The sequence below is a fragment of the Solanum verrucosum genome, unplaced genomic scaffold, assembly GCF_900185275.1.
Source record: "Solanum verrucosum unplaced genomic scaffold, falcon-dt-bn FXZP01000115.1, whole genome shotgun sequence".
In the NCBI taxonomy this organism is placed as follows: Eukaryota; Viridiplantae; Streptophyta; class Magnoliopsida; order Solanales; family Solanaceae; genus Solanum; species Solanum verrucosum.
This window is the reverse complement of record NW_026020680.1, coordinates 3,254,252-3,271,830: the sequence shown is the minus strand read 5'-3', so window position 1 is coordinate 3,271,830 and position 17,579 is coordinate 3,254,252. Positions and strand designations below refer to the sequence as shown.

Here is a 17,579-nt window from a genome sequence, read left to right as displayed (position 1 = left end):
ACTCAAACCGTGTCACATAAAATTGAACTCTTATCCAACAACTTGATCATTAATTATGTTTAATATAGTCACGCTAATTAGATACAATGTAACACATTAGATACACCAAAATGGTATTTGCATGTTGGTTATGTAGTAGCTCTGAAACTATATTGATATATATGATCATTTCATTTAAAAGATGGATATGATATTTAATTATATGCTCAACACACTCTCATACATGCATGCAGACTTGATTCTTTTGTATGCAGCACATAAATATTTATTTTGATAATGGATGACAATGAGACTCGAATTCAAAATCTCAACTCATCTTCAAAACCTAATTCTTGTTAGATCTCGCCCGACATGACTCACCTAGCGTCTCCCTCCGTCTTGACTCTGAAAGTGGCAAACACTTTAGAGTGAGATATATTATTGTTACATAAACCTGTTTCACGTGAAATGCAAAATATATTGCAATACTCTTTAGGTCTTTAGCATTGAAATAACAGGCTTGATACCATATTCTAGGCATATTCACATCAAAATGTTTAAAGAGTCCCCCAAGCTCAATCAAAGCTTTAAGTTGTTGAGCACAAACAATATCAGTGTATCTGCTCTTTGGGGACAACTGAAGTCAGCAATAACAAGTTTTTAGGGTGACTATCCAAGAACTTCTACAAAGAAACTACACAACTATTTGAAGCTACATAGCTGATACAGTTATTCTGTTTACATAGCACAGGTAGTATAGTACATCAAGAATGCCACAAAGCATGTCTCCCAGCAAGCATTTGGTCAGGACTCAGGACCTAATCATCAACTCTTCACTCAATGCTGTCCAGTTTCTTGAGACGCAGTTGTAGCAAACACATGAATATCATACAAGATCAGCGACCAAGAAGGGACCCGAGCAATGGAGATCACACCTATAATCTGTGACTGCAAATCGTCATTTTGGTAAAAGTTACATGCAATTTTAAGTTTTGTCAAACAAACACCTCCGGATTGTCATAGCGATGTCACCAACTTTTCTAGGGTGCAGGAATGTTGCACATAGACCAAGACACAAAGCAAAACCAGAGATTAACAAAACAAGAGTACGAGACGTCAAGACTGTCTTTCTAACCAAGAAGCCACGGGACTTCCCTGATTGTTCTTCCTTCACTCTCAATGGCAATTCTGCATCCAAAAGTGGGACTGTAGAAGTTCTCTCCCAATAAGTAGGACCAAACTCTATGTTGTGCTTATGTGGTACCTCTGTGTCCTGCAAATTAGGAAGCTACAGATATAGTTAATTAACATCAGGTATGAGTCATCACCCTTTGAAAACACGATTTTCTATAGTAAAAACATGAAATGAGCAGCTATAAGACATTCTGAAGGTAAAAGTGATTCAAATGTGCCGCCCTACTCAAATTTGTAACATAAATCATAATGAGTGCATAGATATTGTCGTTAAAAGGAAAAAGCGGCCAGTAAACAAAACCAAACATATATGAATGCTACAGTGATTGAATAGCAACTAAAGCAATTAAATTCAGTATCCAAAGTAGCCAATATACAATAATCCCTAGATTAATCGAACTCCTCAAAGTTGAGATTCAACGAACCAATTATTTTTAAGATGGGATCCCTTTGCACGTCATCATTTGAAGCCATTGGGATCCCTTTGCGCGTCACCATTTGAAGCGCACAGCTTCACCCTTGACACGATAATGTCTTTGCTTCCATTCAAGCAACCAATAGAACTTTTCACCAAGTCAAGCTCATTTTAGATGAACTACGCGCTTGGTCATGTTCAAGCCTAGCGAGGAACAATTTTGATTTGAGCTTCAACGCAAGGTACGTTTTTTATGTACCAACCGTTAGATTTATTTGCAGCTTATTCGCCAACATAAAAATAAATGTAAAAGATTATTCTAACTCAATGGATTTAATTTGAAGACAATATGGCAGCGCACAATTGTGCAACATACTCAGATAACATGGCAATGTCGAAATGAGATCATCACTTGATTGATAACTGGAAAAACAGATTGCATGTGATTTTGGAAGATTTGACTAGAAGTATTTACCTCCTGGATAATTTGTCCCGATTCTCCCGCAAAATATTCCTTTAGATACAATCTTTCCTTGAGCAGATTATTTTTCTCGAGGATATTCTTCTGAAAAAGTCTCATGTCAGCATCAGTGATGCCAGCTAACATATTTCTCTTCACCATATTTTCAAAATAAGACAATACTCTTTCCAAAATAATAGTTGACTGACTTTCCATTAAAATGTTCAACAAATAATTAAATCTCTGCATCTGTACAGACGCCAGAATCTGAACATTTTCTGATGAAGGCTCCTTTAGTAACCATGCCACATCCAACATAAATTCTGAAAATTCTGATTTTCTAGACGTGGAAGCTTCACATGGAGAACAAACAGCAGTGCATTCTGACCCTCCAGAACAGAACTTCCGTTGTATTTCCTTCATTTCTGCACAAATATCCTTTTCCGCAACGAGGATGGGGATGAAGTTAGATAAACCAGATTCATTCTCAACCTACAAAATAGACCAGGTTGGATCATTTACAGCCAAGATTAGTGAAACACAAATACAGGTTCAAGAATATTAAATACATGAAGAATTGATATCTTGAAAGAGATAGCACTGTGTTACTCCATCAGCACTCATATTCAATTGGGATAGACCTTTACGTTAGAAAGTTGAGGTTCATTTCATTGGAAATTATCACCAAGAAAGCGTTGTATAGAAGTTACAAAAGTATAGCTAGCTCCGCAGTCTTTTTTTCAATATAAATGATGGTGCTGTTTGGGTCAATTTGCACTAAACTCAACTAATCCACCGGACAATTTATTATAGCTCACAAATACATGTGCCAGGCAAGGCTGCCCACCAAGGGTGATGCAAATAGACTCGTACCGAGTGTTTTTGCTAGAATTTGAACCTGGAATATCTGGTTCATCACTCTTATGCCTCAACTCAGCCATAACCTTGGGAATTATAATTAGCTCTTCTCTTCTGGTGTACGGAACTTGTAAAATCTATTAATGTGACAGATTTTCCTTATCAAAAATAAAATGCAATTTGACTTTTTCTAACATTATTCCTTCAGTAGTTCTCTTTTATAATATAACTAGATAAAAAAATATATAATGAACTATGCACGGTGCGTATTATATGAATGATACATTTATAGGCCAAAAAGACAAAACTTGAAATGAGGACAAAAGAAGATATTTAGTTAGAACTTCTACCTCAACAAAAGCGGGGCCAAAAAGATCTGCTTCAGTTCTAGGGACATGTATCTTTAATAATTGATGCTCCATGCTACTAGAATCACCTTCAATTTTACAATCTGATGGTACGACATTGATATCATTCCCCAAATACCTTCCCCCAAATGACACAAGAAACCTGTAAAGTGTCAAGGGCATCAAAATGTTAATTTATAATACCTGATAAAAAATAACATGAAAGATAACATCAATTTCCATGGAAAGCCTCCATGGCAATAGTACTGATACCTTCCCCCTATGAGTGAATTGTCCCCAATAGGGGGAAAGAAAGTTGGTATGAGGGAACCAAAAAGCTTCCAATTTGGTTTGATCAAATATCCTGCTAAATCTAACGAAAAAACAGCTCATAGCTCATTAAAATGATCTATAAGTATAATGTGGTCAAATGCATGTATAATAGTCACCAAAAAAAGGAAAGATAAAAAATGCGAACAAACAAGAAAAGCTTGCAATCTGGTCTGATCAAATAGTTGTGACGCCCATGACAGAGGCCGGGCTAATGAAGGCGAGTCAAAGAGAAAGACTGGCATGCTTTCTAGGCTGACGAGTTTCTAAAGAAGACTACATATAACACTTTAGGCAAATTTCATATCAGAAAAGAAGAGTTAAGTGCTCTATAAGATAGAGCACAAGTTCACATAGTATGTGTGCCTTGGGGCTCAATCATGGTGTAGTCCGAGGCACAAATCCCTGACGTATATTGGGTCAAAGCAGACAATATGTGTCATGGGCTTGGATTGTGATAACAGTCTTCTGAAGTAAGCAAACAGAGAAGCCATGGATCATTAAGAACAAATACGAACTTATCTTTCTATTTTACTCCATCAAAAGCAACACTCCGTCCAATTGTATGTGAAGTATTTGACTGAACACAAAGTTTAAGAAATTGAAGACTTTTGATATGATAGCCAAATATATGTGAAGTACCAAAAACTTTGTTTAGGTTCAAACTTTTTTTGATAATGATATGCAAAGTACCAAAATTATCCTTTTAAATGACTGATGATGAGAGTTTCATATGTCTTGTCATTTAAATGAGTAGTGGTTGGGTCCCAACAAGCATGAGGATAGAATGAGGATTTTGTTGGGACAGGCTACAACGGTAAGTATGTCACAAATTGAGACAGATAGAGTAATATCTATAGAGGGTATGATTCTAGAACTCATCTGCACGGATATAATCCTTCTATTTATTAATATTATAAATTGCACCATCCTTGTAATAACTAAATACACCTCATTAATTGCTCATACTGGTGTTTGCCATCTATGCCCAACTAAGGGCCCGTTTGGCCATAGATTTCCCAAATAATATTTGGGAAAAAATTTGGTAAATAGTGTTTGTCCATACAATTTGCCATTATTTGGCAAATATTTTTGGCAAATATCCCAAATTCCCAAATACTAGTTTTTTCTAGTATTTGGGCCAAATCTCATTATTTGGGATCTTGTGAAAATTGAAATGTTACCCCAAATTTTTATCTTTTACAAAAACACCCTCTATAGTAGTTGTTTGTGTCATATTACATAATTTTTCACGTGAACACCAAAGTAGTGATGAAATATTTAGTGAATATTAAATGATGATATGGTTGTTGATGAAAATGATGAACAATCGGCTCAGGGTAACAAAGTCATGTGATTTGTCTACTGCACGATGTATGGAATGTTGCTTGTTGCACTCACTCCAAACTACCACATTGCTCTAGTGTCATGGACACTATTTGTTATTGTTGCAATGAAAATTCAATTGACTTGTAAAACAAACTTATGGTTAGTTTTGATAGTTTTTTAAATTTATGGGTATAAATCATATTTTTCTAAAAAAGTGAAATATATTTCCCAAATACTATGGCCAAACACATGGTGAAATTTCACCCAAATAATATTTGCCAAGAATATTTAGAAATCTATGGCCAAACGCTAGCTAAGAGTTGCATTGGAGTAGGAAAACAAGGAAAGGAAGATCTTCTCTTGCTTATTCTCCACTTTGAAGCCTATTGTCTATGGCATTTTGTGGTTTCAAAAGTGTATCAAGAGCAAACAATTTCATTACCACTACGAGATATGTCCTTTCTTTTGTATTTTGTATATATTTTCGTGTCATCTAATTTGAAAATGAGTTCCCTGTTTTACTACACCAATAGGTGCAAACAATGATGAGACATTGGATTACAGGTATTGTGTTCTCTATGTAATAAAGAAGATTTTAGAAATAAAAATCCCTGTCCTAACACATCATTAACGCTTCCTAGCAAACCTGAGCTCATCAATAACAAATCACCATAGCTAACCTATTTGCAACCTCTGGAACTCGTGGAACAACTGTTACTTTTTATTGTTTGTCATTGTTGTAATTTTAACTATGTTCTGCAAAATGTTTATGTGTTGTTTCTGGACGCTTTTTCTTATTTTTATTTTGATAAAGTAAAAAAATTTATTGACTAACCTGTATAAAAGAGGTGATACAAGAGGTATACCAAAAAAGTAAAAATCCTGCAAAGAATTATATGGTTTTCTACGAAAGACACCCTACTTTCTATACTTAAAGGGATCTTGTGGGTGCCTCAAAAAGAAATAAGGGCTAAGAGGCCTATTCCTCATATGAACAAAGTCAAACACTACCCTTACAAAAGCTCTCCCATTTCAATTATAAGTAAAATTTATAGACTATAAATTTGTCGCAATGTATTTCTTGCATTTCTTAATGGTCATTTGTACTTCTTACATTTGTAATTATATAGGTGGTACAAGATTATACACATCAAATATTAAGCCGTATTGTGACCCTCTGATCTTAAAATTATCATACTTCCATTTTATGTGCCTATTATGTCCATACTACTCACGAGTCTGACACAGCCCTTCATCAAAAGTTGATATAAGGACCAATGACGTCTCTTTGACACCTAACCGATACTTGTAAGCTCTTACATTGATGCAATTCGCCTAATTCAATAACTTCTATCCCTCAACAGTGTGGTTAACATTCTTGCATCCTGCTGGAAAAAAAAAAGCAACCACATACAGACTCAGTTTCTAGAGCTTGGATATGCTAGTTTTTAGTAGTCGGCGAGCTTGAGATTTCTTTCGCCCTTAAACAACTCAGTTCCTATCATAATATCTCCTGTTGATAATTAATGAGGAACTCAAGCTACATCAACGGAACAGAAATAAGCAGAATATTAATTCAGGAAAATATAATTTTAACTCATACCGGAATCTGGGCTGCATCAGATTGCTTCCACAGGCAAAAAACTCCATAGGCTTGCCAGCCTCAAAGCACATAGGATGAACTGACATAAGCTTTGGTGCTGGTCCCTTCAGTTTGACTTTAACTACTGAATTTTCACCTGCTTTATCAAGAATAATTGTTACCATTTGATTAAAATGAAATGTCGGGATCAGTAGCAAAAGCCAAACAAGATCTACATCAAATGAGAAAGTAAGGTCCCAAAAATAAAGGATTAGACTAGATTGATCTAATATAAGTCTGTCGCAACCAGAGCTTGAGGGTAGAGAACTTGAACTACCATTTACCTTTGGCAACACGAAATACCATGTTGTTGAGATAAATAAGAAAGCTTCCTCTTCCACGAAGCGTGTTTCCTGGTGATGCAATTAACTCATATAGGTGTGCAGCTGGGTCTTCTAGTAACTGTTAAACCCAATGTGGAACTCGATCATTTAGAAACAAATTATGTTTAATAAACATAACATGAAAATTCACAAGTAAATGTTACAGAAGCCACATGTAGAGAAACAGTTGAACAGAAAACAGAATGATAACTCTTCAGTAATATCTAACTCCTACAGCCTTTCATTTTTATTATTGCATTGTGTTCTATGAGAGGAATTACTGACTTAGTAACTCAAGACACAGTCTCTTAATTAAGAGATCACATTAATCGTAGTACCATTCAAAGAGGAGATTCATCACTAACTCAACAAATGTACTAATCCACGGTGATACCCAAATACATTAAGACCAATCACACGTAGAATTGATTATCACCAGAGAGGAACAGTGACTATATTACCTTACCCCACTTGAATGTCGGCATTGCAACAAAAACTGTCAAGATTGTACAACCTGGACGAATATAGCCCTCCAATTCGACAGGCATACTGGCCAACCACTGGAAGATCTGTAAAGTAATACGTCAATTAACCCGAAGAACTCTATTGAAGAAAAGAATTAACATTCTCTTATGTACTAAACTGTAATAATAATCCTTTAAGTACTTGGTGCCGGAGTCTTCGAGGGAATTCTGCGGGGTTCCAATCATAAAGCTTGAATGAGATCCGACCAGTGGGACACTAGCCAAAAAGGAACAATGACCAGTCAATTCAAAGTATAGTCCAGATATAAATGGAAATTATTGACATTAGAGGAATTATGTCAGCAGACCTACCACCGAAGAAAGGGCACTCTTGTTGTCATAATAGGTTGGAGAATGGGAATTTTTGTAGTTCTCCTTTTCTGCATCAACCTGTGTTTCACCAGAAGCTGTGAAACTATCACTGTGATTATTTTGGATGCCTTGAGTAGAGCATATTGGCACATGTCCTTCAGATTCTAATAGGATTTCCTTTTCTCCTAACTGGCTGCCCATGCATGTGCTATCTGGTCACCCAGAAGATTTTCAGGAAATACACTAAACAAAAATTTGAAGGATGAACTTAATGATATTGACAAGGTCATGCCATGCCTGGAAAAACAGAACTTTCTCCAATTCTAACCATGTTTGATGGAAACATATCCATGTTATCAGTTTCAACTAGTACCCTAAGATATGGAACATGGCATCTACTATAGATGAATTAAAGGTAGAGTGCACAGCATACTACTTTCAAGAAATGATGTTTACTCAAGTTCAATATACCTTTGACGATGTCGTCATCACCACTAACATCATCAGCCGTTGTGAGCTGCTGAGATTCCTTTTCAGCAGACGTTTTGGACGAATCAGTGGCTTTTCTCCTACGCCTGTTGTTGTGTCGCTCTAATTTTCTTCTACAACTACGCTTACCTTCATCAAAGTCTGACAAAATATGAAACCTGGAAAAGGTATAGCACCATTAACAGATTAGTTGCATCAGGAAGAGGCATGCGCCATTTTAGGATATCTGGCAAGTTCTTGACAAAATAGTTGTCTGCACCCTACAGTCTCACATACATACACTTAAAACAGCTGCAATTAAAGCTACAACTGAAATGTCTCTCAAAGGAACTCCAAGACAAGAGAATCCTTAATTAAAAAAAACTCACTGGTAAGCAGATCCCATAAACTATAAATGTACTATATCAGGTTAAATTAAACCAATAATCTTTTTTAAGTACCAAAGTCACCAATGCAATTAGTTTACTAACTAATCAACAGGCTATACAGTTAACACCACATCCATCTAAAGCCATCTTTTGCAAACATATCAACTTATATTTCTTGGCAGGCCCTGTGAAACTTTCTTTTGTATCACTTGGAGCATTTGTTTTGCTTTGATCACTTGGGGTACTAGTAAAAGATGTTTTAGTCATTTCTCTGAACTTTTCATTATGTGGTAACATGCTTGTACTTTCAAATCAATCAACAATGTTTTAAGCCCCAATCTCAAACTAGTTAGATTAGGCTATATCTATATTTGTTCTGCTCTACTTAGGCTTGTAAGGGCTGTCAACCTACTGCACCCCTCCATCATTTATCCAGGCTACAGTCTACCAGCATAAAGCTTTTTGTACTCATCAGAAAAAAAGTAAACGTACTTGCCACACTGCTGACAATATCTCTTACTATGCCCATCGAGAACCACAGCAGTTGCATTAGCACAACGTAAGCACACCCTGTGTCTCTTATGATACCCTTTCAGCTCACTGATATCCGCCTCACAATCCGGTACTTGACACCTCGCCCCAGCTCCGGCAGAAGCCCGTACAGTCCTAGCCCGTTTCTTCCCTGGCCCAATCCCTGCCATCTCCTCTTCCTCCATCATCTCATCTAGCTCGGGGCAAGCACACGGGATCCGACCCGCCAGAAAATTCGAACATGCCATCCTCGGGTCCCTCTTCCTGATCCGACCCGCATCCGTATCTTGGCTTTGTGGTGAATCCTCCGAAGAAGGTATCACCGGCGCCACCAATTCTGTCTCCGGTTGCTGCTCTTGGTGAAGTGGGTCATCGAATGAGATGCTCAATTGTTCGTGTAGGTCGAATTCGAGTAAATCCGACCAGTCAAAGATGGATGAAGCTGCGGGGTCATCAGGGGTACCGGAAAGCAAAGAGGAAATCATCTGGGTATTCCTTAACTCGGTCGGAGCTCCGGTTTGTGACGGTGAAGAAGGTTGATTATGCATTTTCTGGCGAAGCTTCAGGCAGGATTCCTAGAAAACAGGAAGTTGGTTAGTAGTTGAGGGTGGTTGACCTAGAAAGAAGATTGTTTGGTGGGAGTGGGTGGGTGGGTGGGTGGGGTGGGGTTAAGGGAAAGAGATGCAGAGAAGGTCAGCCGTCGGGGTCAGCGGCGGAGGGCGGCGGCGTTAGGTGACAAGAAAATGGGGGTAAAGAGATTCTCTGTGGCGAAAAAAAAAAAAAAAAAAAAAAAAAAGAATCGGCTAAGTGTACAGACATGATAGTCTTATATAGGCTATATAAATCATCATAAATAAAACTATATTATATATTGGATATAAATATGGAAATGGAATTAAATTATGTTTATTTATTAAAAGTCTTTTGACTTTTTGGGTTATTATTATATAGCTATTATATTGTATGTATAATAATAACTACTAATATTAATAGTATACAATAGAATATTTTTTTGCTGAGGATTAAAGGTTACTTAATTTAGATCTTATAGATTCCAACTCATCCCTTTAATGTCAAGTCAAAGAAATATTGTATACACTTGGGGACGTTTGATGGTTGATTAGTACATAAATTAATAAATTATTTATGTATTAAAATTAATATACTTTTTATAATTATGATTGACAATTTATAATTCAGCACAACTAAAAAAATCTATAAATTATAAATTAAAATTTATGTATTATATTATGTATGATAGAACAAAAAAATTAAGGTTGTTCAAAATCAAACTGCACCTAATAATTCGAATAAAATAAATTAATTAATTTAATGGTTTCGATATCAATTTTGTTTATTATTTATATCATTCAGTATATAAAGTTTTTGACTCTGAATTTAGTTTCATACTTTTCATATATATATGATTATCTCAGGCTCTCAATTATTCAATAAGGTGTCAGTGTTTGCTTTGAGCAAGATGATCAACTCATATTTCATGGTTCATTTGATTTGTCATCTGATTTAATTTCTAATTGTTTTCCAAAAAAAAAAAATGTGTGTGTATAACAATAAATTCGATAACAGAATCAACAACGATCAATAACTTATAAATTGATATCATAACAATTTAGCGTGTTTACAAATCGATACTTGATAAGGAATCAATAAACTTCAAAATCGAACCAAATCAATTGATACCCAACTCTAGAAATAACTAATACATGAATAACTAAATGTTGCATAACTATTTCTTGTATAATTAATCTCTAATTTACTAAGATTTGTGTGGCGCTAACTAAAAACTAATCTACCGTTTAGTCTCAAGAATAAGAAAGATTGAGAGTACAAGTTTACTTTTTTTTTAAAAATAATAATAATATTAAGTGTTAATACAAGCATGGTGATATTAGTCGATATAGTATTAGAGTTACTCACTGATCTTGTTGACCTGATAAAAAAAGTTTCAAACTCATCCGCTTTAATAATTTAACGAACAAATAAAGGTAAAACTGTCCAATCTAAAGAAAAAAAATCTAATTTGATATTGTCCTTCCTTAGCTATTATGTTGGCCGCTCAACTTTGCACTTGTAACTATGTCTTATTTGGAGGTTTCAATTTGCAGTGTTTTGAATTTAAATTTTGATTCTCATACTTAGGAAATGCATAATATGCAACACAATTCACAGCTTTTAAAATTATGATTGTGCATTTGTCATTATATATTTCCTTGACAAAGACTTGCACTAAAATCAATTTATTGTTTGTCTGCCTGGTAGAGTAGTTCATAAAATGGCACATTATAGACTATGCTTTTATAGTTTATTCTGTTTTGTTTTGATTATTATAGTAAAAAAAAAAAGGTCTAGTAAGTGGGTGAGAATATTAAAATGATGAATGAATTACTTGTTTTAATCACATGCAAAATTGAAGGGCTGAAATTACATTAGGACAGACGACATATAGTACCCACATTATGGACCTTTTGAATTTTTGCTAGTACAAAAGAATAGGAAAAGGGCAAAGAACTCATTCACAACTCGTTTTAAAAAGTCGAATACACACGTAAATTATTATAGTCGATTATTACAAATTTATACAATTTAAGTATAATATTATTTTCACAGTATGTGATGTTTTATACTCGTTCGCTATATTAGCATCACATCAATGTCATGTTAGAAATTATGATTTTTTATATTCTTTTGTTTTCTTTTCTCTATTCGTTAAGTTTTCTTTTATTAACTATATTTTATACTAACTAATTTCTAATTGATCACTAAAATCCTTTAATAATTATATCTTTTTCATTACTAAGCCTCATTCACTTCATCTCTTATCTCGCCTGAAAAATCATGTTTGACCACCTTCACTAATGATTCCTTGATCTTTACCAGTTATCACCATTATATCACCTTCAATTCTTCTTCTCCATCATTCACCACCATTATTAATATTGATTTCTTCAATTCACTCTTCTTTACCACTCACCACTAATAAGTTTGTCATTGTATTTTATTTTTAGACCCAATCACAAAACAAAACTATCATTGCTATCAATTTCTTCGACCTCTCTTCTATCGCTTTTTTCATTAATTTTTTAGTGAGGTGAGAATTTTTTTTTTAGAGGGAATGAAGAGAAAAATTGAATATGATGGAGATGATGATATCGTGATTTTCGACAATGAGAGTAAAATTAATAGAAATATGTCGGTTCTTCTTTATTGATGTTTTGCTTGGTATTAGAGAGGTGTTAATTATTTAATACATTCATAGTTTCAATAGTCATTTCTTATTCGAGTTGCCTCTAGATAAAGTGTGCTTGCCTATAGATACAATGTACTTACCTCTGGATACATTGTTTCTAGTGAATGTATCTCACATCCCTCCTCTCTCACTCGACTTTATCCCCTCTCTCATTCGCTCAACCCTCTCGCTCTCTCATCTCTCTACATATTTGTATTTGTGTTTTACATTTTTATGTATCCATGTACACAATAATAAATATGCACTGATATGTCCAATGTGTTTGTGTATATCAATTTCATCTAGTGTATCCGCTATCAAATATCTAGTATATCAAGAATCAGTTTCATGTATTCAGTGTATTCGTACATAATTAAATATTGGTTCTAAGATACCATGATGTATCCAGTGTATATGTGATGTATCTGGTGTATTTGTGCATTAATACATCTATTTGGTATCAATTTTGTGATGTATTAGTGTATTTGTTAATATATACATACTTACAAAAAGACGAAGATATTGTTATCCAGAAACACATGTATGTGTGCATACATATATGTATCTGATGTAATTATGTTTTAAGTATATAATAATTAGAAAAAGATGATGATGAAGAAGAAGATATAGTTATCCAAATACATGTATTTGTGCATGATATATGTATATGATGTAATTATGCCTTAATTAGTGATTTGCAATGACTATTTAATACTGCCTCCGTCCATTTTTAATTGTCATAACTAGGGTACATCGCCGCGCTTTGCGCGAGGGTTAAAAGATATGTGTTAAAATATTTTTTCTTGTTTATTTCCATTGCACTGAATGGGAATTGTTAGTATGTTTTGATGGCCCTCCTTGCTTTTTATTAAGATGCCAAAGAGATTGAACTTTTATATTGTAATATCTATCATGAATACTTTTGTGAATGTGTTTGAAATGTTTTTTAATGTAAAATAACAGTAAAAATATAAAGAAATACATCAACAATGTCCTATCATTTATTATTAGATTGTTTTTTAGAAAATATATTCTCTAATAAAAAAATGTTTCATCTCCCTATTACATTGAAACCAATTCATGAAAAACGTCATGTCATTCTTCTCTGTGTATATATTTTTTCAATTGCTCTTGTTCCTTTTTGAAATATGCAATTCGCTATTGCATAATATTTCCATACATCACTTTAACCGCTTTGCTTGATTTTTCAGTTGCATTTGTATTTAACAATAAATATTTTGTTAATTGTATAGAAGTACAACTTAATATAGTTATGATTATTATCATTAATATTTTACCTTGACAATTCTCCGAACTAATTTGTTGGGGATGATCTATGGTTTTTTTTATCCATTGTAGTACTTTTGTATAAGTATTTGTCAAAGTCAAACTAAGGATAGAGTGTTGCAATAAAATGTAATTTAAATATAACAATATTGAACATTTGAAAAACTAACCTCAATTAACCACTATGAGCAGATGGTGACTATGAAGATAAATGGTGTGTCTTGATGTTTTTAATTTTGTTTGTGGTATTTATACCACTTTTTTTATTTGTTGATTGTGCTTTCCATTTAATTGTTTAAATGATGAATTAATTATTTGAATTTGTTAAATGTTTGTGTAAAGATAAGTGTCAAGATTTTAATAAATAATTGGAGGAAAGTTGGGGATTTGGTTTGATATTTATTTATTATGAAAGATCTATTATTAATTTATTATGTAAATATAGTAAATGAAAAGGTGTAGAGGATTAGTTTAGGATGGTGTAATTGTATAAAAAGTAATTCATAAATATGCAAGTTCATTAACACATAATGTAACATGATTCTGTAATATTGTTGGTATTTTTCTCTATTTCTCTCTTTTGAAAAATTGGTGTATTTATACAACTTTTTTCCTTACTTGGTTGTGCTCTCCGTTTAATTCATTTAAATAATGAGATTATTTTTTAAACAATTTCATGGAGAATTGCTATTTATATATTGATTAATCATGAAAAATTAAGTAGAAGAAAGTTGAGAAGACATGATATTTAAGTAGAGGATGCAAATAGATAGATATTTCTTTTGTAACTCATGAAACACACTTTTTCTTAAAAAAGAATAATAATTATCATTTGCAAAAGTAAATTTTAATAAATTTTGTAATAACACTTGATCTAAAAGCACTATAATCAATAGACATTTTCAATAGTGAGACACACTAAAGCACTATACGGAAACCTATATACTCCTAATTTGTAGTAATCTTTCAAACAACAAATGTTAAATATTTAATAGAATTACTATCTTTTTTTTTTTAAAAGAGAGAATAAAAAACTTAAGAACTTCTAATGATAATAATAATAATAATAAAATAAAAATATATTAAAATATGAAGATCACAAAGTTACGTATTAATAGTCAATTTTTCTATGAATTACTATATTTGAAAATTAATTAACTTTACATTCCCATGTTCTATCATTATAATTAATAAAAATTTGATCCACATAACTATAAAATTACATTTACATGCTTTCTTGAGTAGTATACTTGTATATGTTAACTCCATTTTCTGCTTTTATTTTTAAAAATATTCAAACCTGAAAACACAAAAAGTTAACCTTAAGAAACAAAAAAAATATAAAAATAAAATTAACTAATCAATAATATTTAGCTATGAGTTAAAGAGGAAAGAAGGAACCTACAAAGAGAAGTAGAGAGAAAAAATCAAATCATTTTTTCTAAAAAAAACCTCATGATTCATATAATCAAGATTTTAAAAAAAATAAACAAATATATAATTACAATAGAAAAAAGTGATAATATATTATGCATGTCAAATCATTTTACCTCGTAAAAACAAACTATGTAAAAATGTCTAATATATTCATTATAGATCTTTCTCCTGCAAAATCAAATCAAAGAAGACAAAAAATTAACCAACCAATGAAAATAAAATAATCATCATATATGTCTCAAAATAGATTTTTATCATATATGTCTCAAATTAGATTTTTATAAGTGTGATTTTGATGAGTTATAAAATTGTATATTAAATAATTTGAAGGTTATGAATATGAAAGGTTAGGAGTTATAGATATTACTAAATTAATTATGTAATTGAAGAGATAGGAATTAAAGAGATGATTTTATAAAATAAAATAATTAAAAAAAATTAGAAAAAATATAAAAAAATAAAATAAAAAATTCTTGACCATTGAAAAATGCCACATCACTTTTTTTTTGTTTATCTAGCTTTATATATATACATATAGATTTAAAAGACATATTCATTAAAAATTGCCAATTAACCATGTTTAATTAGAAACAAAATCCTTTTGACCAATGTAGCAGTAAGGTTCTCTCCACCTAATTTTTGTATTAAATCCTTTTATCATTATTACACCATTTAAGTTTCTTGTTCATTGCAAGAAACTAAACAAAATTAAGAGTATTAAATGCATGAGTGATCGTTGAGTTCTTTTGATATATATAGAATATAAATAAGAAAAATAGAAAAAAACGTTTTAAAAGGGGAAAAATATAAAAATGCAATGAATGTCGTATAGAGGTGCCACATCACCTTTTCTATATTCAACTTTACATATATATATATATAGATTTCTTTTTTAGAATCAAACTATAAAAACTTTGACTAATATTTTACAATGTATTTTTTTGATATGCAAAAATTGTAATTTATAGCTAATTCTTGCTTTCATGAAGCCGACCTTAACAGACATCTCTTCCATATCCGAAATGGACTCACTCTACAAATAATTAATTTAAGAGTACTTTTCATATAGTTTTTTGAATATCTAAATTTTTTGTTGAAAATATCAAATTAATGTAATCTAATTTAACTTTGAAAATTAGTTAAATTGACTTTCGAAAAATGTAACATGACAAATAAAATGGGCGAAGGGAGTATCGAAGCCGTTATTTATTACAAGAAAAATCAACCAACAAGCACCCTTTAAATATTTGTCACACTTTAGGATTCTTGAAAGATTCCCTTTAGTTATTATTATTTGATTTGCGTGACTTCGAAAAATTTCGAGCGCCATCATAATTAAAATGTTTTTTTTTTATCGTAAGACGATGAGTTGTACTCATTATTTAAAAGAAAGTAAAATAAAAAAATGAAAGGAGGATTATGGAAGGTAGAAAAAATTATATATCTTAATTAGTTGGAAAAAATCATCACATCCCCCTTTGCTTATGATGATCCCTTTACTAAATCATGTATAAATTGCTAAAAAAAAATGTAAAAAAATTGAAGATAAAAGGACACATAAAAAAATCTAATTTGAATAAGGTCTCTAATTTGTAAGTATTTTTTTATTACCTAAATGTTAAATGTGTTATAATGGGGAATTTATCCGCTGGTTGGTAAACTCAACTTTCATTTTCTTGGTGTGGTTTGATTCACACCTTATAACCCCATCTCCTGTTTACCGGATTTGACTCTCCTTCATGACTCCTTTTCTCCATTTTGTCAAGTGTATATCTAGATGAGAGACGTGTGTCTTATTTAAACTTTATAGGTCAATATCATATAATAATAATAATAACAAGTTAATAAACCTTGTTAAGCCAATCAATTTTGAAAAACTACTCTCCAAATTTGATAAGAACAAAGATGTTCCCTACATATTTTGATATTCATTAATATTATTAATTTCATCTTGTATTTTTATATTTAATTATTAAATTGTATAATATCTAAGGTGAGAATCAACTAAACAATTTTTTGTGCTAGTAAACTTTATTCTTGAAATATTATATGTTGAGAAACAAAAAAAAAAAGTAAAGAATTGTCAATGTTAGCAAAAAACATAAAATGAAAGAGCAGAAAAATCAAAATAAAAAATAAAAAGACGAGAGGTTAATAGAATCAAACGTAGAATACCAAAATTATTCCAAGGAAAAATGTGACTATTGTGTTTGAAGGGGAAAAAAGAAATATTCTTTTATCTTTTTTTTTTTTTGTGAAATAAATGTTTTTAAAGATTATTATTTATCACATTAAATTTAAACGTTTTATGTTCTACAATTTTAATATTTAAATATAAAAATATAACATGAAATTAATGATATTAGTGAATATCAAAATTTGTAGGGAATATCTTGTTCTTACCAAATTTGGAGAGTAGTTTTCTAAAATTGGTTGATTTAACTATGGTTATGATATTATTTAATAGGCGGAATGACCTGGAGACCCCTGTTCTTGGCTCTGTTTGT

The 17,579-nt window shown here is 32.0% G+C and overlaps 1 protein-coding gene across 3 annotated transcripts; it reads right to left on the bottom strand.

The window, feature by feature from the left end:
• Nucleotides 1-622: 622 nt before the first annotated feature.
• Nucleotides 623-9,709, bottom strand: LOC125812221 (squamosa promoter-binding-like protein 7). 3 transcript variants are annotated; one of them, XM_049491745.1, is made up of 10 exons: nucleotides 9,063-9,709; nucleotides 8,185-8,360; nucleotides 7,714-7,925; nucleotides 7,544-7,618; nucleotides 7,339-7,446; nucleotides 6,839-6,956; nucleotides 6,516-6,654; nucleotides 3,257-3,416; nucleotides 2,064-2,540; nucleotides 623-1,267 (listed from the first exon to the last, which is right to left on the bottom strand). In XM_049491745.1, exons 1-10 carry the CDS (start codon nucleotides 9,647-9,649, stop codon nucleotides 965-967), a joined length of 2,355 nt encoding a protein of 784 aa, XP_049347702.1. In that variant the 5' UTR covers nucleotides 9,650-9,709; the 3' UTR covers nucleotides 623-964. The 3 variants fall into 3 exon arrangements, with proteins under 3 accessions (XP_049347702.1, XP_049347704.1, XP_049347703.1); XM_049491747.1 differs by having other exon boundaries at nucleotides 623-1,252; XM_049491746.1 differs by having other exon boundaries at nucleotides 6,516-6,651.
• Nucleotides 9,710-17,579: the final 7,870 nt, after the last annotated feature.